The sequence below is a fragment of the Colletotrichum siamense genome (genome assembly GCF_013390195.1).
Source record: "Colletotrichum siamense strain Cg363 chromosome Unknown KSG_Cg363_contig03, whole genome shotgun sequence".
NCBI lineage: Eukaryota > Fungi > Ascomycota > Sordariomycetes > Glomerellales > Glomerellaceae > Colletotrichum > Colletotrichum siamense.
In genome coordinates this window covers 6,090,070-6,111,738 of record NW_023501016.1, presented here as the reverse complement: position 1 = coordinate 6,111,738, position 21,669 = coordinate 6,090,070, and the positions used below count along the sequence as shown (strand labels likewise).

Below are 21,669 nucleotides of genomic sequence, written 5' to 3'. Positions count from 1 at the left end.
ACGAGCTTTTTTCGCAGTCCAGTGTCGCTGTCGCGTGTGGCGTGCGCAGTGCTCGTGCTCGGTCGCGGTACCCGACTGGATGAAATTTACGAGGTTGCTTGCCGGGCTCCGTGCCGTCCGGGCCGCGTCGTCTTTCTGGTTTACCAAGGGAGGGGGAAGGGGGGGAGACGCCTCTGCCGTTTTGCTCGTCATGGGCGGCGTTCACTTGGGAAGGAAACGGAAAGATTTTATCGCGCCATTGATGAGATGCTACTTTTTTTGGGTGCGAGGGCGCCGGGTTAGAAAGATGGGAGACACGTTCGAAATGGCCCGATTGAAGGGAATGAAACAGCCCGAGGAAGCCCTTTCCAAGATGACGGAACGAATTTGCACGGGAGGCGTAGGAACCGTCCGATGTGCTGAGGACGTAGGTGGTGTAGTGTGTGGTGGTTTAGTGGTTTAGTCTAGTACGGTGCGGCGCGTTGGTGTTGAGAACGGACATTCGGCGACCGGGGTGTTTCCTCTTCTTGCCCTGGGTGCTTGACAAACTTGGGGATGGGAGATTTTTTCAATGGTTTGCTGCAGGTCAGGGATCGTCATGCGGTCTTCATGTCGGGCTGGGCTGGGCCTTTTACTGTGCCTGTTGGCCTTGGGCGGAACTTGACCGCAAGAGGGAAAAGGCGATAGAGATAGAGCCTACGGAGGAGAGCTGATATCCATGGATGGCCATGTTTGGCGCGTGGTCAATATTCAAGTAGTCTACAGTAGTGTCGAGAGAAACCGAAGGGCTGGAACTTGAGAGAGAGCTGACGCCGCCACAGGGTCGCAAGCTGATGGGGGCCAGAGGGAGATAATGAAAGGGAGAGAGCGGCAGGGCGGGCGGAGATGGAACAAAAGATGGGGCGAATGTTAAGAAAAAAAAAAAAAAAGCATAAGAATTCAATGGTTTATGCATATCCACTGCATGGCAACATGGGCACGGCGACGGAAGAGGAATCGTGATCAAGTCCAGTCCCGGCGGTTCGATACGAGAGCCGCTAGCGAGCCGTCCTAGGCGGCTTTTGGTGCGCCAGAGCTCCAGAGCTGGATGCACAGCGGGCCCAGAGGCAGTTGCTGCATGGTTGTGGCGCTTTTTAGTGAGCAGGAACCGTAAACCGCGTCCGATGTTGGTGTTGTTCCTGGATTCCCGCTAGACACCATTGCCGTTGGTCTTCTTTTTGTTTTTCCTGCCCTGAAACTCTAGCTTCTAGGGGTCTTCAGCTCTTTGTGTGCCGACGACATCAATGAGTGGGGAATATATTTCAGCTCCCTCGACGGACCGTTTTCTCCCTGTCTCTGATGACGAGGCCTATCATGATGGTGTTGATTGCAGGAGCTTTACCAAGACATTAGCAGGATAGATTCATCAGAGAGAGAGACCGACACGCATAGCTGGAGAGAGATAGCGAGGAAGGGGAGCAGAAGAAGAGAAGAAGAAAAAGTGCGAATGGTGTTGACACGCTAGAGCTGGACAGGCTAGAGGCGCCTGCAGGATGCTATTTACAGCTCCGCTCCGAGCCAGCGGCTGGCTGGCTGGCTGGCTGGCTGATTGGGCAGTTGCGGCTGCACTGCACGCTGTGGTGTAGGTGACATGGCATCATGTATTGCTTCTTGGGGGGAGAACAGCTTGGCAATAGCCGTTGGTGATTCACCTGCTGGATGGATGGGACACTGTTATCAGAGTCAAGACAGCGGGGACCTTCTGTCATCTTCAGTCGAACCCTGCATCGATCGCAGTCATGTCTGGGTTTCCGAAGACAATGAACCAGCCAAGGCTACAACTTCAACGGTCATGTCGGGACCGGTCAGCACATGGGAATAACAGGACGGGAATGTTTACTCCAGAGGGGCGGCCGGCGGGCGGGCCACTCGCGTATTTCGCCCGGACCACGTTTCCCCGATAACATTGTGGGCTCTTTCGTAGGATGGGCGCAGGGAACAATAACTCTGTGTGATGGGGGATGGAGAACAAGACGGGATCAGTGGACAAAGGGCCACTCGAGGTGAACCGCCACATGGCAAGGGCCCAGGGCTTTCTCTCCCTCAGATCCTCAGTTGATCATCGCAGTCTCTGCTTTTGATAGGACATTTTACTTGATAGGGGCGTCAGTCTTCCTGGGAGCTGAAGGAGCGTGGAGCAGCCGGGTCGTCGGCGAATAAACCGAGCCAGTCTGGCGGCGGGAGGAGGACAAGGGAAGATGGTGAAGTGTTTTCCTAGGCCAGCAACGCCAGCAAGCCCAGTTGAGGGAAGGGTATTCACTGAGTGAAGGTGAGGTACGTACCGGGGTGGCGGTGAGTGGGGCATCTCATTTAACCGTATCTGCCCTGAACCCCACTGCGCTTTCTCAATCAGGCAAGTCAACTTTCCCACCATCTTCGTTCTTTCTTTCATCCATCCCAATTCACGTTGTCAACTGTCGCCTCTCTCTTGGTCTGCCTCTGCCTCTGCCTCTCTCTGCAACGTACCACACCAGTCGACCAAAACACCGGACGAGGTGGCGTTGGATACCCGCAGACGTGCGTCGATCCCCAATTAAAATATCGCAGAAAAAAAGACGTCGCTAATTGTTCAACAGGCAGAGGTGTCAGCCAGCCAACTGCAGCTGCAGCCCAGCACGTTGCGGTTGCATTGCATGCGGCATCTTCTTCGTGTTGCCCTTCTACGATGCAGTAGTGCTGATCTCGCCCGCCTGCCGTGCAGCAACAAGTACATTGCCTACCTTGCCTGACCTTGCACCACCTAATGGCCAACCTTTGCCTGGTCACCAAATAATGGCATTTCGCAGCAAGGTCTGCCCAGCAGTGCCAATGCGCCCAACCTACGCGATCGTCAGGGGGTATGCCAGTCGAGTCGCCCTCGCCGGAGCAAACGCAGGCAGACCATCACAGGAAAAAAAGATTCATCGAGACTCGAGAGCCTCTCGAGTCTCGCATCCAGCCAAGCCAATGGAAATGCCGCTGCAACGCTAGCCTCGACTCTGTCAAAGCCAAAACGGCCCATGTTTACCGCCCGCCTGCGCTTCTGATGGCAGCCATGTGCCAGAACCCAGAGCTCTTTGAACGTTGCCCGCCATCGTTGTGCTCGCTTGCTCTCTTTGTCAACAAGGACGCCAAGTCACTGGTCTGACGCACGCCGTTCTTTCGTCCCTCTCCACGACCAACTGCCTGGGGTCCTGTCACGGCCCTGGCTCACTAGCTCGAGCTGCTCTCTTCCTCCTCTGGACTGGATCATGGACATGGCAAGGATATGGCTGATGCCATGCCATGCCATCCCATGACAGGCAAGGCAAGCAAGGTCCCGGCCCTCGAGCTACCCTGGCCCTGCATCCACCACGATGGGCCCACGGTTCTTTCGCCCGCGTGGGCTGGCTTGGGCTGTGCCGACCGACGCGGCCGCGCCCACGAGCTGCTGCTTCAGCTACCTGCGCTAACACCGTCAACCGTCAACCCGTCACTCCAGCATGCCATTTCCAAAACTTCATATCTAGCAGCCGCCCTCCCGTCTCTGAGCACATGGATCCTCTGTCTCCTCATCCCCATCCGTCCGGGTTTCCTTCATTTCGAATCCAACAACAGCTCCACGGCCAACCATCGCGCCAGTGAGCACCACAGTCCATCTCACCATGGCTCCTCTCACAACATGGCTGTTGACAGCCCTCGTCGGCCTCGCCAACGGTCTGGCCTCAACCGACACCATCACATGGGGAGGCGACAACTCCCGCGCCGGCTACCAAACGTAAGTTGATGAGACTCTGCCCTTCCCAGCTCCCCCACAAAGCCCCCCCGGTGAAGATCGTTGTGCAAACACAATGGCAGCGCTCCGCCCGGTGGAGGAGGCGGAGATCAAGCCTGCATCGCGAGAATGAACAGCTTCTAACGCGAATTGATATCAAGAACACACAACATGGACCCCTCCGTGGTAGGGAGCTCCCAGTTCGGCCAGCTGTTTCGGACGCAGCTTCCCGGCAACTACGGCGGCCAACCCGAGCAGATCTTCTCACAGCCTCTCGTTTACACCCCGAGCGGCGGCGACGGCACACAATACGTCTACGTCGCAACGCAACAGAATAATGTCTACAAACTTAATGCAAAGACCGGAGCGATCGTCGCCTCTCGCAACCTTCACATTCCCTTCCTGACCGCCGACCTCGACGGCTGCGTCGACATCAACCCCCACGTCGGCATCACCGCCACCGGTGTCATTGACCCGTCTACCGACACCCTGTACCTGACCTCCAAGACCTATGCCGACCAGAGCAAGCCCAATGTCGCCCAGGGCCGCACGGCCGGACGTTACTACATCCACGCACTGGATGTTAACACCCTCTTGGAACGACCCAACTTCCCCGTCAACTTGGAGGGCACTGTGGCCAGGAACAACCCGATCCGATCCTTCAACGGCGGCATCCATCACCAACGCCCCGCCCTTCTGAACGTCGGACAGTTCGTCTACCTTGGTTTCGCTTCCCATTGTGTGCAGTACAACTTCACCGGATGGATCATTGGCTTCGACAAGACGAGCGGTAATCTGGTTGAGCGGTGGGCCACTCAGGGTGACGGCGTTCCTAACACCACCCCCGGCGCTGGCGTCTGGATGTCTGGCGGTGGTCTCGCGTCTGACGATGCCGGCTCCATGTTCTTCGCTACCGGCAACGGTTACGCTTCTCAGCTCAGCACCATCCCCGTCAACGGTCGCCAGCCTCCCACGGCCATGGAGGAGGCCGCTGTTCACATGAGTATCGGCGGTGACGGGAGCTTGACCGTAACCGATTTTTTCATGCCCTGGGAGAAGCAAGCCTTGGACGGTGCCGACAAGGATTTGGGTACCAGTCCTCTGCAGATTCTCCCCAGCGCCTTCTCCTGCGGCGACGTGAGGCGCATCGGTGTTGTGACCGGCAAGAGCGGCAAGACGTACTGGATCAACCTCGACAACATGGGCGGCTACCGCAACGGTGCCAATCGTTTGGATGCTGTCATTCAGGTCTACCAGAACGACAACTCGGTGTATGCTGGAGCTGGTGTCTACCCGTTGGAGGGCGGCTACATCTTCATCAATGTCATCAACTACCCCACAAACGTCTTCAAGTTCTCCTGCACAGCTGGAGTTCCCTCATTCACCAAGGTCGCGACGAGCCCCGCCGCGAACGCTGCCATCCTCGGTGTCAGCCACGGCACTGTTACCTCTCTCAACAACCAGCCAGGTACCGGTCTCATCTGGACTCTCGATGTTCAGGGCTCCCAACTCAGGATCTATGACGCCATTCCCAAGAACGGTGCCATGAACCTCATCAAGTCTTTCAGTGTTCCTGGCTCAACCAAGTTCGGCAGGGCTGTCTTCGGTGATGGCATCATGTACCAGGGCACCACTCTCGGTTACCTCTATGCCTTCGGCTCGCCCGTAAACGTGCCTGTCAACTGCACCTCCTCCAATGATTTCGGCACCGTCAACGTCGGCAATCAGAGCGTGGCGCGCTCGATCTCTTGCACGGCTCTGATCGGCGTCACTGTTACAGACATTGGCCTGGATGAGGCGGACGATTTCGTCATCACCAACGCTGGAACTCTGCCGCTCACCCTCACCGCCGGTCAGACATTCAGCGTCTCCGTTGCCTTCAAGCCCACCACCGTTGGTCTGGTCTCTTCCGATCTCCTTGTCAACACCACCAACGCTGTCGCTGGTTACAGTCAGAACACTCATGTCAGATTGACCGGTACTGGGGAGAGCTCCAGTCCGCTACTGGCCGTCACTCCGCCAACTATCACTTTCCAAGGCATCATTGCTGGATCCAACGGCACTCTCTCGGAGACTGTCATCATCTCCAACCAGGGCAACGCTCCTCTGTCCATCACTAACGTCCAGTTCTCTACGACTAGCGCTCAGGGTCCTTTCACCACATGGAACCACGAGACTGACACTCTCACCGTCGGAAAGTTCACTCTGAGCAACATTCCCGCCACAATCGACCCCAACAGCGCCGTCACTGTAGACATTGCCTTCGACTCTTCGGTGGCTGGAAGCTTCGGTGCCTACCTCACAGTCAACTCTAACGGCGGTAGCAAGTCCTTCACCATTGCAGGCTCCGCCGGACCTGCTCCTGTTGCCTTGATCGAGTTCCAGACGCCCGATGCGACCGGCTGGGTCCAATATGATGCTAGCAAGAACTTCACCTTCGGCAACGTCACCGAGAACACCTCTAGATCCCTCAAGTTCCGTGTCACCAACAATGCTGCTGCCGGAGGTGTCAACCTCATCCTTACCGTCTCGAAGCCGCCTTTCGGTATCCCTGGTATTGTCGGGGCTGCCAACACGGTTGACCTGGCTGAGGGTACCCAGCTTGCCCCCGGCGAGAGCGCCACGGCCACCATGGTCTGTTCCGTTCCGAAGTCTCAATGGAACGTCGATACCTACGTAGGATCGGCGCCTTGGACCATGAACACCAATGATCCCAACTTTGAGAAGCACTTCTTCACCTTCGTGTGCAATGCGGTCTCTGAGCAAGCCCCGCCTCTCCTGCCTAGCGGCCAGGGCAAATACCGATACATCGGATGCTACAAGGAGAACAACCCCGGCCGCCAGCTCCCGAACCAGCTCGCCGGAGGCACCACGAACACCAACCCCAGCTGTATCGCTAACTGCGCGGCGAAGAACTACGTCTTCTGCGGCACTCAGTACCACACCGAATGTTGGGGCGGCCCCACCATCCCCAACCTCAAGGTTGACGACAAGAACTGCAACTTTGACTGCGGCGGTGACCTTAACCAGGTCTGCGGTGGCAACGGCGTTGGCACCCTCCAGGGTGGCGCTTTCATCTCTGTCTTCGCGGACTCTACCCAATGGGACGGTAACACCACTACGCCCACGCCCAACCCTACCAACCCGACCAACCCGACGAATCCTTCTGGTCCTGTCGTCAACCCCGGTGTGGGCCAGTATGTGAGCGCAGGATGCTACACCGAGGGAACAAACGGCCGTGCCCTGCCCAACTTGGTCAATGTTCAGACTCAAACAGTCGGCAACTGCATCACAGCTTGCGCCGCCAAAGCGTACACATGGATCGGAGTGGAGTATGGAGGAGAGTGTTGGTGCGGTAACACCCTTGCTACCGGCGCCATCCCGGCCCTCGCCGCGGACTGCAGCATGACTTGCAACGGCAACAGCAGCGAATACTGCGGTGGTCCCAACAGACTCAACATGTACACACTCAACGCCTCCTTGCCCGTGCCGAGCAGCTCGAGCAGCACCGCTGCATCTGGTACTGGTACCGCAACCTCAGCCGGCACTGGTACCGGCACCTCTACGTCAACCTCGGCTGCTGCTACGACCACCGCCGCTAACAGCCGTATCGGCGACTGGCTCTTCCAGGGTTGCTGGACAGAGGGCACAGGCGTTCGCGCTCTCCCGGTCCGCACGTATGCCAATGACTCCATGACTCTGCAATCTTGCAGTGGTTTCTGCCAGGGCCTCAAGTACTTTGGTACCGAGTACGGCCGAGAATGCTGGTGTGGCAATGTCCTGGATGCTACGTCAAAGCAAGCGCCTCTGACGGACTGCTCGTTCCCATGCCCCGGTGACAGCACGCAGAAGTGCGGTGCTGGCAACCGACTCCAACTCTACATGTACTCTCCCGTTGCGTCTTCGTCCACCACTGCGACAACATCTTCGTCCACCGCAGCATCCACCTCATCCAGTAGCTCTGCCGCCTCGGTGACTATCCAGGACAAGGCCCCGTCTACCTCAACCTCGTCGACTCTTTCGGGTTTCAGCTCGAGCTCGACTGTGTCCTCTACGTCCAGCAGCATCACTTCTCTCTCGTCGAGCACAAGCTCCACTCCTGGACTTATCCCTGGGGCGTTCACATCGACTACGTCGTCGTCCTCATCTTCGACCCTGACGTCGTCTTCTAGCTCCTCGGCAACTCAGAGCACTACGTCTTCGGCCTCGTCCTCTTCTTCCACGTTGAACTCTGCCTCTCTTTCATCGTCCAGCTCCACGGTAGGATCCAGCTCTCCATCGGCTTCTAGCTCCACATCGACTTCTGGCCTTACGGCAGCTGCAGTCTCCACGACATCTTCCAGCTCTTCTACGGCTTCCAGCTCCTCGACCGCTTCGAGCTCATCTTCCGCCTCCAGCTCTTCTACAGCTTCAAGCTCCTCAAGCTCCAGCTCCTCTACGGTCTCTAGCTCTTCTTCATCCTCTAGCTCGTCTTCCTCCATCTTCTCTGCTGCTTCGGTCTCCTCCACGGCCACTAGCTCCTCTTCGAGCTCCAGCTCTCAGGCTTCCTCCAGCTCCTCGACAAGCTCTAGCTCTTCCTCACTCTCAAGCTTGTCTTCCGCTTCAAGCACCCTGACAAGCCCCAGCTCGTCTGCGTCCTCGAGCTCCACGGCGACTTCCTCCTCCCTCATAACCTCCTCTTCCTCCTCTTCCTCGACCTCGACCTCGACCTTCAAGTCGAGCTCCTCAAGCACCTCTTCTAGCACCTCCTCCGCGAAGCCGACCCCGACAGGCCCTGTCATCGTTCCAGGAGACCAGAACTTCACCTACTACGGCTGCTTCTCCGAGCCTCAAGTCGGCCGTCTACTGCCCACGCAAGTCGTCAACGACGGCGTCAACATGACCATCAACAAGTGCCTCAGCGCCTGCTCCGACAAGCTTTACGCCGGTGTCGAGTACGGCCGCGAGTGCTGGTGCGGTAACTCCCTCAACTACGGCGGCAGCGGCGGCACCACCATGGCCGCGAACGTGTCCAGCTCGGACTGCTCCTTCAAGTGTCCAGGCAACAGCACACAATACTGCGGCGCGGGAGTGAGGCTCAACCTCTACATCCTCAGAACGGAGTACGCGAGGTTGCAGAACCTGGCCGGCACCTCCCCCTAAGAAAGAAGAGAGATGGTGACACCGGCCGCCAGGTTTCCTTTAATGTGATAATGTATACACCTTAGATTTATAGACTAGTCATACGGGCTTTGCTAGGGAAAACGGGAGCAGCCTGTTTTTACGTAATCTTGATACCTCTCTTTTTTCTTCTTCAAATTTGGCCTCTCCTGGAAAGTGAATTTCTGTGAGCTAATTAATTTGATGTCCGCGGTACGAGCTTCCGCGCGCGGATATAAGGGGTCGGGCTACTACGACTCATGTCATCGCTTTCTAGGCCTGCATAGCCACCAATGAACCACACACATGTCCGGGTTCTTCGGCATGATCCGACCGACGCTGAGCGAGGCTTTAGATGTCGTCGCAGAAGGGAAGTTTGTGGTGCAGTGGGGGATAAGTTGAAGATATAATAACTCCCGGGTCAGCGCCTCTCACTAATTCGGCGAGATAGACCCTGTTTTGAAATCTGCGAGCCAACTTTGAACACTTCACTGCGACCGGCTCGATGTAAGAGCGGCTTATGCGCAAAGCCCGGCCGAATCGTCTGGTCGTGTCGATCGTGGGGACCTGCCATCCCATCTCTCCGTTCATCTGATCTCCCTTCGCAACGCAACTCAATCTCAACGACCCTCCATCAAAAACCACAACCTCCCCCCCAAAAGGATGCATCTCCAGTGTTCGAGGGCGGGCAAGGGAGGCGGTGCGACGCGGATAGTACGGGGAGTTCGGGCGGGTATTGTATTTGTGAGGATGGGTTTGATACGGCGCGTTTTCAGGCCTGATGGGGGTGAAGGATGATCCGGAAGGATGACGGTGGGAAAGGATGTCACAGTCTCGCCTATGACGGAGACTTACCATTGGAAGAGACGCGCCGGAAGCGATTCCGGGCTGCACTACGGTGATCGAGGACACCTCTGGAAGAAGCTTCAAGCTCCAAGGATGCCACAATTGTACGGACTCAATGAATCTATGTCAGCACATGCGCCAATCATGACCTTATCAAAGCTCCATCCCCAAAGAGACCGGCGTCAAAGTTTCCCCGATGAAGAGCGTCCCGGCTTGGCATCAAGAGAGATGAGTGGCGCCACCTCGTCCTATGCTCCCCTCTAATGCTCCGAAGACCTCGCAAGCATCAGTCCACTTACACACGTCCCAGCGCCCTGGTTCACGCCGTCGCCAATGCCATTGTCCGCCTAGACCGGGTCTAGTCCTGTCTCTGCGCCAAGTCCGCTGCGCCTAGCGTCACTCGGCAGGTCGTTGCCCAGTGCGGTCCCCGGTTCCCTCGTGGTCGGGAGCCATGAAAGAGAAGCCAGAGCCTCTTAGTCGGTTATTTCGTCAAGCTTTCTTTACGAAGTGAGACAAGCTCCGTTGAAGATGCCGAATGCGGGCTGTTCGTCCTCCCGGAAGCGGCGTCGTTTGGCCCGGGGTGGGAGGCGGGCTACTTCTTGGTGTTGGTCAAAGCACCGACTTGGTGGGATAAGCGCGGATGTCTTGGATGGGTGTCTCTCGTGGCACAAAGAAGGAGATGGTCCGTTGTGGCGGTTGAATTATTGAATACCGGTGGCTCCGTTCTGAGAGAATGGGCGAGACTTACAGGTATTTCATATAAGAAGAGACGAGAGAGCCCTTGAAACATAGCATTCCAACAACCAAGAGCATCGACTCGCTTCATCACATTCCTTCTCCAAAGGTCTTACCCAACCACATTCTCTCCATCGACCATGGGTTTCAACCAGCTCTCACTCCTTCTCTCATCCACCCTCTTTCTCCAAGTCCTCGCGGCCCCGGCAAACAACGCCCGAGCCGCAACCCCGTCGGTAACAATCGCCTCCGGCGTCGTCGTCGGCGCCACCTCAGCCCCCGGCGCAAACACATATCTCGGAATTCCCTTCGCCAAGTCGCCCCCGGAGCGGTTCTCCCCTCCCCAGGCCCCGGCAAAATGGACCACCCCGCTCACCGCGACGGCCTTCAAGCCCGCCTGCATCCAGCAGTTCACCGACAGCGGCAACGCCCAGACCCTCCAAAAGGCCATCTTCGGTAACCCGACCGGGCCCCTGACGGCCGAGAGCGAGGACTGCCTCTACCTCAACGTCTTTACGCCGCCCACCGCCACCCCGACCTCCAAGAAGGCCGTTATGTTCTGGATCTTCCCGGGTAACCTCCAGTTCGGCACCGCCAGCCTGCCCATCTACGACGGCAGCACCCTCGCCGTCGCCCAGGACGTCATCGTCGTCACCATCAACTACCGCACCAACATCTTCGGCTTCTCCAACTCCCCCGAGGTCGCCACGGGCTCCCAGAACGCCGGCTACCTCGACCAGCGCTTCGCCCTGCAGTGGGTCCAGGACAACATCGCATCCTTCGGCGGCGATCCCAAGCGCGTCACCATCTTTGGCGAGTCCGCCGGCGGCGAGTCCGTGAAGCAGCTCCTCGCGAACCCGCCATCCCCGCTGCCCTTCGCCGCCGCCATCATGGAGTCCCAGCAGAGCCTGCTCCTCGGCTCCGGCCTCGACAGCTACAACAAGGTCCTCAAGCAATTCTCCTGCGCTGACATCGCCTGCCTGCGCAAGGTGGACGCCACCGCGATCAAGGCCTACATCGAGTCTGCCGCGCTCGTCTTCCCGCCCGTCGCCGGCGACGGCACCGCGACCAAGGACGTGCGCCCCAGCATCTCCGGCAAGACGTGGCCCAAGATCCCGGTCATGATCGGCACCACGCTCAACGAGGCGCGCGCCTTTCTTGCGGTTGACGGGATGAACGACGGCAGCGGCGCGATGAGCGACGCGCTCTCCATGGTCGGCATCACCGACGCCGCGACCAAGAACTCGATCCTGTCCAAGTACGCCCTCCAGGGCTTCAACGACCCGTACATCCTGGCCGACCGCATCATCACCGACGCCGTCTTCACCTGCACGACGTCCACGCTCGCGTCGTACCTCGCCTCCAACGGGTACACGGCGTACCGCTACCGCTACGACCCGTCCTTCACGTCGACGAGCATCTTCGCGAACGCGGGCTCGTACCACACGAGCGAGATCCCGTCGGTCTTCGGCACGTACGGGCAGTACGCCAAGTGGGGCGCCGCGTCGGCGCAGCAGACCAAGCTGAGCTCGTGGATGCAGGGCGTCTGGGGCGGGTTCGCGAAGAACCCGGCCGGCGGCGTAGGGTGGACCAAGGTGGGCGGCTCGCTGTTGGGCATGGATTTGGGGTTGATCGGGTCTGGGTCGTCGACGGGGGTGACGGCGGTGTCGTCACTTTTGACGGCGGATTATATCTGTCCTTTGTACTATGGCCTAGAGGACGCGTTGGGCTTTTCGTGGTAGTTTTGCGTAGACTTGGGTGGGTGTGTTTCTTGTTTTCAGCGATTAAAAGTAAGGCCTTTCACTAGTATAATGTTTAACATCGAGTCGATACAATCTAAACAATCATTCCGATACTATAAAACGGAACATCCTGTTGATTCACCTCTCCTCTTGAGCCAGGGCACGGTCCCCGGAGGGAGCTCCGGCTCCGGATGCGCAGTGGTGGGGCCGTCAACGTCGTCCGGGTGGGTCCGTTATCGCGGATGCGATGGTGCTCGCCGTTGAAAACAAGCTGGAGTGAAGATTCACTACGTGAGGAACGATTGAAGGAAATTGCTTGATGGCCCACAGTGGTCTCTTTGAATTTTCACCTGTAAGATCGCGCTCTAGATTGCCGAGAGAAAAATTGGGGGATTATATGACCTAGCTGCTCTTTTATTTCTCTCGTGGGACTGAGAGCTCACGGCGGGCGCATGTCCTTCCTTCCATCGGTTCTTAAAGTCGCTTGACATATTCCATAGGAAGGTTCGACGGTCCTTCCGCGCAGTGAATCCTCATGCCAGCATATCGTAAGACTTCACCCGGTCAGCAGCACCTTCTTTCCCAAGGCTTTCCCAACTCGACAACATACACCAGGCCCCATCAAAAACAGCTTCTTCACCTACAACGCCTTCAACCCAAACACCTCCATCGACAAAAGTAAGGCACACACTCAATATAAAATCACATTCTACAAAATCTCAACATCTCAACACCTATCACCATGCAGCTCAGCACTACCATTGTTGCAGCGGCTGCTGCCAGGATCACCAGTCCCATCGGACCTCCCCCGCCGATTCCTGTGCCTTCCACAATCCTCACTAGTGCGGCAGTCGAGAGCTTCAACGTCTCTGCCAACGGCAACTTCTCCATCAACGACGCCCTTGGCAATCAACTCCTCGCCAGCTATCACAACTTCAGCAAGACCTGCACCAACATCCACGGCGACTTCATTGACACCATTGTCTGGGCCTGTTGTAGCAACATGAATGGTAGCTGGTTCCAGAACCGCTTCCGTCTCGGCCAGTGCCTCGAGAACCGCCGTGGCAACCTCGTCGCCCGTCGTGACGGCCGCTTCTGGCGCACCTGCCAGGACTGTGGCTTCAAGGACCCAGACAGGGCCACGATGTACAGCTGCCGCTGCTGGCCGAAGCCGACGGCTGGGGTTGAGCATAAGTTGATGGACACGGAGATTGACTTGGTAGGTACCCTTTCCATCGTTAGCTTCTGACTTGCTTACGAATGTTTTAGGATACCTTCATGGGCAATGATCAAGGCGAGCTGGCGTGCTTTGGAGTCAAGGAGAGACGACGCAACGAGGAATGCCAGCCCTGAACGCATTCATTCGACACCAAACTTTTATGGGAATGGGGGTAAATACTCCACCAGTTGGGGCAAAGTTCACGGGCGCATAAGTAGGTTATGACCTTGACTAGAAGCAAATGACATCTGGGTTTCAGGATCTACAAGTTACTATTCGATGGATGTTTACTTTCGAAGAGTAGACTTGATCTTCAATTTCATTGCATGAATTGCCTATGTTGAAAGAATGAACAAAATAATCCAAAATCCAGAAACCCACCAGAAACACTCAGACGCCGTAATGCACATATGGAACCCACAACAATCTGCGATCTTCGAACCGAGGGACTTTGATGTCCCGACGAGGAACCGTGGGATCCGTTTCACTAGCCACCCATCGATCACGCAGCGATCGCAAACCCCGGTGAAGGCCTAGGCTTACAGAAGTGTCTTTGAATCCATGCTCCTGGATCGCTTCATAGGTGGCTCTTGCAACATCCACACACACCGCGTCGTCGACGCTCCAGAGTGTACCAACAACGTGTTGAAACCCCGCAAGCTGAAAAGCACTGGTCAAGTGAATACTCTCATCAACAGAGTTTTTATCTTTGATCTCGCCGGTGCCGCATGCCGAAAGGTAGGCGAGGAAAGGCCTCTTCGACTGTAGGTTCTTGTCAAGGAGGCTTCCGACCGTAAGGGGAAAGCTGTCGTAGTCTTTGAGGAGAAGGAGACTTTTCAATGGGTCTGTAGGATGGGTACCTCCGTGCCCCGCGAAATGGAAGATCTTGCAGTTGTCTAGAGCATTCAAAACATCTCGATTGTTGTTCTCTGGATGTTCAAATGGCAAGCCCATGGATGAACAGATTTTGCTGACCTCGTCGATTTCCCTCTTTGCATGCTGAAGACTCGAGTGTTTTGGAGTTTCTGACATGGAAACGAGGATAGCATTTGAGCCTGACTCGGGGTCCCCATCAACAAGGAGCCGCTGTCTTCGAGCGTTTGTGATGGCTTTTACAGACGAGCTGTACGACGATATCACCCTGTCCATGGCCGTATCTGAGTTGCGACGAAGGTGATAACCGGCAGCATGAAGGGGGAACCGCACGAGCGCGCCTGTCGGAATCCACCAAACCCGCGGCCACGGCATGCCCTCACCTGGCGTACCAGTAAACCCGAGGAAGTCAAGAATAGGTCCGACAGCGACATCCCATAGCCATTCAAGTGTCTTCACCGAGTCCAGAGTATTTGAGCGAGAATGTATATCCTCAATACTTAGACCTGAGAGCTCCAACGCACGAATGCCCTTTTGGTCGATGACCAAGGCGTCGCGCCTATGGGCACCCACGTTGATGATGATAATGGGACCTCCAGCAGCTGCTTCTCTCATTTGCATCTCAGTCCCGGCGAGAAGGAACCTATCGAATCCAGGAACATCGCGGATCTCGGTCAACAAATCGCTCAACTGACCACTGGCCTCGTGGCGCTGATCGCCTTCGAATGGAAAGGCTCCGACAATCCTGTCATGACTTTGGATAGGAAAGTCTGCTTTCCTGGAGGAGACAACCATTGGAGCATCTAGCTTATTGCGGATTTCCACGAAACGTCCGGCCAGTTCTGGATTAAACTTTGCTAGGGTCGTGACATCAGCTCTCAGGTCTTGGAGAGTGCTTGAAATTACACCCCGACCAGTCTCCAATAGTTCGACCGCAGATGCCGGACATTTGCCCACTGCAAGTGCAATGGCTGCAGCATCAGAGGTATGTCCAACAACCTGTGAAAGAAAATGTTGCTTATCTGCGGGCTGCAGGCTTAAAGATGCCATCAAAGGAATGAGCGCTACAACGGTCTCAGCAGCAGAGAATGCCTCTTCATGTTGGGCAGCTATGTCGCAGATAGACATAAACCGATGGCCTGCGTGTATGCGTACATTGGCTCCGCTATTAGTGGTGTGCAGGGCTTCAAGATGGCACTTCTTGGCTGTCTCGAGATCATCTAGATCTCTGGAGTGTGCATGTCGATGCTCAAGATCGAGCCCAAGAAAAAAGGTCCTTTTGGCTCGTTCTGGATGATCAGCCCGAGTTTTTTCAACAGCTTCCTTCCCGAACCGAATTGCTTCATCTAGATCATCCGATGCCATGGAAATGCGATGTTTCTCAGAGAGAACAATTGCGAGATTGGAAAGAAGCACCGCATGATTAGGGTTTTGGTTGTTCATAGTCAAAGCGGCCTCCCGGGAGAATTGGACCGCTTCAGTGAGGTCTTCTGGTTGCTTTTTGTAGTTATATCTCCGCTGCAAAAGGCCAGCCAGGTTATTCAAGCGAGAAGGCCTGTTGGCGTGTTTGTACGGGATCGTTTGTCGTGCCAGTTCGATTGCTTCGTCGATGTCATGCATGTTTGATGTTCTGATGTATCTCTCGGCCAAAAGACCGGCCAGATTTGTTCGGAATACGGTCTCATCTTCCACGTCACCGGGCCTAGTATAGATCAGCTCTTTCAGAAGTCGAATAGCCTCATTGATGTCTATCATTTGTCCTGTTCGTTGGAATCTGGTCTGGAGTGCAGTTGCCAAGTTGGATATTTCGGAAGGTTTGTGGTCGTCATCGGCGGGTAAAATATCCACTGACTGCCTGTTGAAATGAATGCTCTGGTTGAGATCATCCATTGATCCGGTGTTTGAGTGCCGAATTTCGAAGCAAGACCCAAGACAACTTAGAAAGATGCGCCTGTCTGAATCTTGAATGCCAGAATCTGCCAGTGTCTCTTTGGAGAGCTTGATACAGTCATCTGTGTCTTTCATGGCTCCTGTATGGGACGCTCTTGCGGACAGACAGATGGACAGAGTACGTCGAATATCGATGCAGTCGCTAGGAGACATCGCCACTGATAGAGCGTTCCGACAGGAATTGACCGCTTCGTCAAGATTGGATGTGTCACCGGTTACCTGAAACCTAGTGTAAAGCACCATTGCCAATCGTTCGAGTCGACTCGCTTTCTCTGATTGACCTTCGGAGGCTGATGCAATTGTCTGTTTCCAGCCCTGGATGGCTTGTTCCAGATCCACCAGGGACTTCGTCTTCATGGCCTTCAAATGCAGATCAACCACCATACTCTCCAGAAGCTCTTTGCGATTCAGACCGAAGTCAAATTTCTCTTGAAGAACTTGTCTTCGTAAAGATATGGCCTCTTCGATGTCACGTACATCTCTCAACAGCTCAAATTTCAAACGTAGAGCATTGGCTACGTTCTGCAATCGTACCCCTCTTTCAGTAGATCCTTCCGGTTGTGCTGCAAGAGACATCTTTAAAATCTTGACGGATTCTTCGATATCAGTACGTTGATGGGTCTTTTCAAATCGTTCTCCCAAAGAAATGCCTAAGAGACTAAGTCGTTTTGATATCTCAATCTTCTGACTTGGAAGATTGCCAGCGTCACCTGACACGTGAATGTCCCGGAAGTACCTCACAGCTTCATTCAAGTCTTCTATCGATCCAGTAGAACGTGACCTGTCCCTGAGCCGTGAGGCTAGGTTAAAAATGATTCCACTGCGTGCCGGATGCCGGGGATGGATGCTAGTCAAAGCATCTTGTGTCACCCGTACAGCTTCATCGAGATCATTCATATTGTTCGAGACAGAATACTGGTGGTTGTGCGCGAGACCGAGGTTATTGAGCCAGAGGGCACGGTTAGGATCAGTCGGACTTGCTTGCAAGACAGCGACTGCACACAGATTGATGCCTTCATCAAGGTCCTCGTTTCGGCCTGTGACTGAAAATCTGTCGCATAATGACAGTCCAAGATTGGCAGCAATCGATGTTTGAATGTTCCAGTATTGAGGGATGCGCTGTGTTTTCTCCATAGCCTCGCGGCCAAAGTCAATCGCATCGTCAAGGTGCGACAGCAGGCCAGTATACTTGAATCTCTCGCTCAGTCGATTGCACAGATTTATTAAGGCCGTGGCTTGTTCCAAGTAGTTGCCATTGGTAGAAGAAGCTGCTTCCTTGGTAACTCGAATGGCTTCTTCTAAAGTTGCTGGGTCCTCTGTGCATTTGAACAATCTTCCCAGAAGTGACCCCAGCTGATTCAGAAGCTTTTCGCGAGAAACGCCACAGAGGCCAGATGCTTTCGTTGCTTCCACAGCTATTTTGAGATATTCGGCGGACTCAGTATTAGCTGATTGCTGGCTGAGAGAAAACCCAATTTCTCCAAGTGTCGCACGCATAACCTCAACCTCCTTCCCGGTACCTGTAGTGTCGGCGACAGCATGCCGTATTTCGCGGATGGCATGATTGATATCTTCAATGTTGCCAGTGCGCGAAAAGCTGAGATACAATTGACAACCCAAACGAAACCGCTGCATTACTTGCTTCAGTCGCTCATCCAAAAAGCCCAGAGCACGTCTCGGTGGGTGCTGTGGTGGAGCTTTCAAACCATCGGTGATTGTGATTATCTCTTCATCAACCATCCACCATTTTCGATGCTTGTCTGCAACAATGCAATCCCTGTACTGCGTCTGGCCGCGACTTTCTTGGCCAGAGCTCCAGACGTTGGGCTGCTCTAGGCTTTTCCAAGATACCTCCCCGCCTTGAACAACGATGATACGGACAATATCTCGGATGACTTGTTCCTCGTTTATCATTGCTGGTATCTTGAGTTCATCGGCCATGTTCATGGTGAATGGGAACGCGATGGTCTCATGCGCCCCAAGCCTCGCCGAAAACCAGTCTTCAGGAAAACCCTGCCGAATCCCAAAGCCAGGAGAAAAGTTCATTAAGGTGAAGAACAGATCCTCTTCGCACTCGCTGTGAAGCCTGAATACGAATTGCTGATTGTGGGGGAACGGACCCATGGAAGAGAGGCCATGAAGTGGCTGAATAAGTACTTCGAACGGTCTAGGCCCAGGCGACGTATTGTCTCGAAGCTGCAGAGCCTGCTCGAAGCGAGAAACGCGCAATATATGCTCTGCGACCTTTTCTGCAGTATGATCGATTGTGTTGCTGCTTATGCTCGAGTCATGAGCTAGTCCTTCGTAGCCTACGAGATGTGTCGGCTTTTGAACAAAAACGCCGCCATGAGGTTGCTGATTGATGTGCAAAGAGTCTGAACGACGCTTGTCAGAATGGCCGGTTGCCGCAAATTCTATCGCACTGGAAATACGACATTTCAGGGCGTGGAGAATGTACTCCTGGAGCGTACTGTTGACGGTGGCGTCATAGGAAACACGTAATTGTCGGCTTCCTAAGCTCCACCGGAAGGCGACGACTCGAAAATCATCTCTAGCCAGAGCTTCGCAGACCTCAAACTGAAGCTGAACCGTCGAGTAAAAATCTTCAATGTGGTCCATTCTAAAAGCAAATCTGCTAGGTGCCAAAATGGGGATGAATTCGGAGGAGCTGTGGACCCCGTGAGCTTTCCCAATGGGAAGATGAACTTTGCCATCCTGGAACCAGGCGATGAGATGTGACCGTGGATAAGACCGTCCATCACCCAAGAATAGTAGCCGGTCTTGACCATGAACGACAGAATGCTGCGCTCGAAGCCTTCTCGCCAAACGTTCCTTTAGGTGACAATATGTCAGACTTCCTTCGTCAGCCCCGGATGTTCGGAAGATGTCGGCGATCGTTTTCGTGAACACGCCAACCCAACTTCCATCAATTAGCATTTCTGCAGTGCTCTCATCATCCTCACAAGCTGCCATCAACGTGAAAGTCTCTGGGTACATCGACCATGATGTTTGAGGGCTGGGCTGGTCTTGAGCGGCGCTGTGGATATCACGGACCGCTAGCTCATCTTGTGGGAGTAAATTGACGGCATCCCAATTGAGGGGGGTCCTGTACCGCTCACCAGATTCCTCTGAGCCAGCCACGTGACAGCTATCAATGATGGCAAGGATTTGAACCTGTTTATGACTGAACTTCTGCAACCACTGGTTGAGCTGCCATCCACGGATAGCTGGCTGTCCTAGACAGAAGTCCATAGGCAGCAGGGATGGATCGAAAGCTGCTCCCGTGGGCGATACAGATATTGGCCTTAGTCGTGCCCCGTGTCCAGAGAAATAGAAGAAGAAAATATCTCCGGACTCCGTAAAGTCATAAATGTGTTCGAATGCTTTCTCAATGCCGGCGAAGGTTGGAAGCTCAGCCCCTTGTGTTGAGGGAGGTGACGTCAGAAGTGTTGGATTTGGTATCCTGAAATCGTTATTCAGAACTTCTTTCATGATATTGACATCGTTTACGCATCCTTCGAGGTTGTTGATCGAGACGCAGTGGCCACTGCTGAATCTTCTTGCGTCTCCCGCAAGGTAGCAGTCGATCCCAACAAGCAGTGCAAACCGCCTCGGTTGTTTTTGGGTTGACATAGCTGCGCCTGCACGAGACTAGCACAAGAAAAAGTGTTACCAGTTCAAAGCTGCGCTATGAGACTTCCTGGGATCTGGCCCGACATTTGTATTACTGGAAAAGTAGTTTGCCTCTTTGCGGCCCATCAGAACAGCCGCCCGAATACCTTCAACACCCTGTGATTGATTGGTTCAGACACTAGACCCACCCATAACGGCGGAAGCCCATAGGGCGTCTTATCCTGTGCGCTGACATGCTTCTTTTTCGTCGTACACTGGTTGCCTCGCTGTTCTTGCTGGCCCCCTGTCGCTGGTTGCCTAACTTCGGGGCGGGCACCAATGACCTTACTGATGAATGTTACATGCATCAGCGCTCCCTTTGAGCTGTCGTCATCAGAAGGTGCAGATATCTCATTCTGGGACAATCTCTCGAGTTGAGGCTCTCAGAATAAGCAGCGAAGTCTGACGATAGCGGAGGATTGAGCCGCTGTGGCTGGGTCCCTCTACAAAATAGAGCAAAGAATACCTCAGTAGATGCTGAAAATAGACCTGGGAACGACACCATAGGAATGATTGAGACTTGCTACGTTTGATTGAGAAGGATGAAATGCAGTGCAAGACTACTACTGGAAGAACTCATTGCATTGGTGAGAGGGAAATTAGACAAGAAAACCACTCGATTTTCCCCAGCCGGAAGCGGTCAGGCAAATCAAGCTGCTTCCGGAATAGATGCGAACCTAAGATGGTAGGCCTGGATGTGAGACCAAATCTAGATCAGCCCGATGGCGTCGCACCGGTTAACAAGTGCCGCTAACGACATCGAATTTCTTTGATCCATGACGAACAGTCAAGCTTGTCTATGGTAACATATGTTGGCCGCTGTCAATTGCGTTTCTTTATTCGGGCCTTCGACCCGAAATCGCGATTTCCTCGTTCATCTATTGCCACACGCACGTCCAGTCTGTTCCATTCCGTCCGAATACTCTCCTTTTGGGTCGCTCCCAACAACTGACATTTCGACTTTGCATGCAAGAGGAACCATATTGAACTCAATCGCCACTCCTTGGTCATTCCATGTCCTCCTCGGCCTGCGTGACCGCCTGCTCTGCTGCGACTTCATCTCGCAGTTAATGTCCAGTCGCCATGAATGCAACAAGGCCCACGATTAATGGCCAGGAGAGTGGTGATAAGTCTGGCATCATCATTGGGGTAGCTGCAGCAGTCATGACTATTTCGACTGCTGTGGTAGGGATGAGAATCTTGTCAAGAAGCTTGATCAAGCAACGCGGCTGGGACGATTGCGCGGCGGTCGCGTCTTTAGTGAGCATGTCCGCCAACTTGAATTTCCTGAGCTTGAATCTTACTATTACCCAGTGCTGCATTATTGGATGTGCGACAACAATGATTTTGAGTAAGTCGGAAGTGATAAGCGTGTTTTTGCAATTTATGCTCATCGGAAACAGTGACTACATACGGTTTTAGGAGGCATGAGTGGACGCTATCAACTGAGCAACTTGTACACTCCGTTGCGTTGACAGCGTCCGCCCCCCTTTTTTTTCCCCGCTTATATAAAAACATGAAAAAAAGCTAATTTTACGCTATAACGCGCATTTCTCTATATCGTACGTAAAACGTATTAAAGTTATTACTAATACTTTAATTATTATTAATTACTATAGTCCTAATATTATTTAAATATATAACTATATAATAGAGATATAAAGTATATATTTTATATTTCTATAGTAGTTAATTTATTTATTAAAGTATTACTAACTTAGCTAGTTATCTTATTTTTATAC

The 21,669-nt window shown here is 54.2% G+C and overlaps 5 protein-coding genes across 5 annotated transcripts; 4 read left to right on the top strand and 1 right to left on the bottom strand.

Moving 5' to 3' along the window:
- Window positions 1-3,641: 3,641 nt before the first annotated feature.
- On the top strand, window positions 3,642-7,590 carry CGCS363_v005618 (WSC domain-containing protein; the record flags this gene model as incomplete). The annotated part of the gene is made up of 3 exons (XM_036637467.1): window positions 3,642-3,754; window positions 3,913-7,500; window positions 7,554-7,590. 3 exons carry the CDS (start codon window positions 3,642-3,644, stop codon window positions 7,588-7,590), a joined length of 3,738 nt encoding a protein of 1,245 aa, XP_036498358.1.
- A 1,039-nt stretch (window positions 7,591-8,629) lies between these two features.
- On the top strand, window positions 8,630-8,893 carry Wscd2-1 (WSC domain-containing protein 2; the record flags this gene model as incomplete). Its single annotated transcript, XM_036637466.1, has 1 exon — window positions 8,630-8,893. One exon carries the CDS (start codon window positions 8,630-8,632, stop codon window positions 8,891-8,893), a length of 264 nt encoding a protein of 87 aa, XP_036498357.1.
- Window positions 8,894-10,611: 1,718 nt separating this feature from the next.
- Window positions 10,612-12,213, top strand: CES2 (Cocaine esterase; the record flags this gene model as incomplete). Its single annotated transcript, XM_036637465.1, has 1 exon — window positions 10,612-12,213. The coding sequence occupies one exon, from the start codon at window positions 10,612-10,614 to the stop codon at window positions 12,211-12,213; it is 1,602 nt and encodes a 533-aa protein (XP_036498356.1).
- A 742-nt stretch (window positions 12,214-12,955) lies between these two features.
- On the top strand, window positions 12,956-13,566 carry CGCS363_v005615 (uncharacterized protein; the record flags this gene model as incomplete). The annotated part of the gene is made up of 2 exons (XM_036637464.1): window positions 12,956-13,432; window positions 13,483-13,566. The coding sequence occupies 2 exons, from the start codon at window positions 12,956-12,958 to the stop codon at window positions 13,564-13,566; spliced, it is 561 nt and encodes a 186-aa protein (XP_036498355.1).
- A 256-nt stretch (window positions 13,567-13,822) lies between these two features.
- Window positions 13,823-15,100, bottom strand: CGCS363_v005614 (uncharacterized protein; the record flags this gene model as incomplete). The annotated part of the gene is made up of 1 exon (XM_036637463.1): window positions 13,823-15,100. The coding sequence occupies one exon, from the start codon at window positions 15,098-15,100 to the stop codon at window positions 13,823-13,825; it is 1,278 nt and encodes a 425-aa protein (XP_036498354.1).
- Window positions 15,101-21,669: the final 6,569 nt, after the last annotated feature.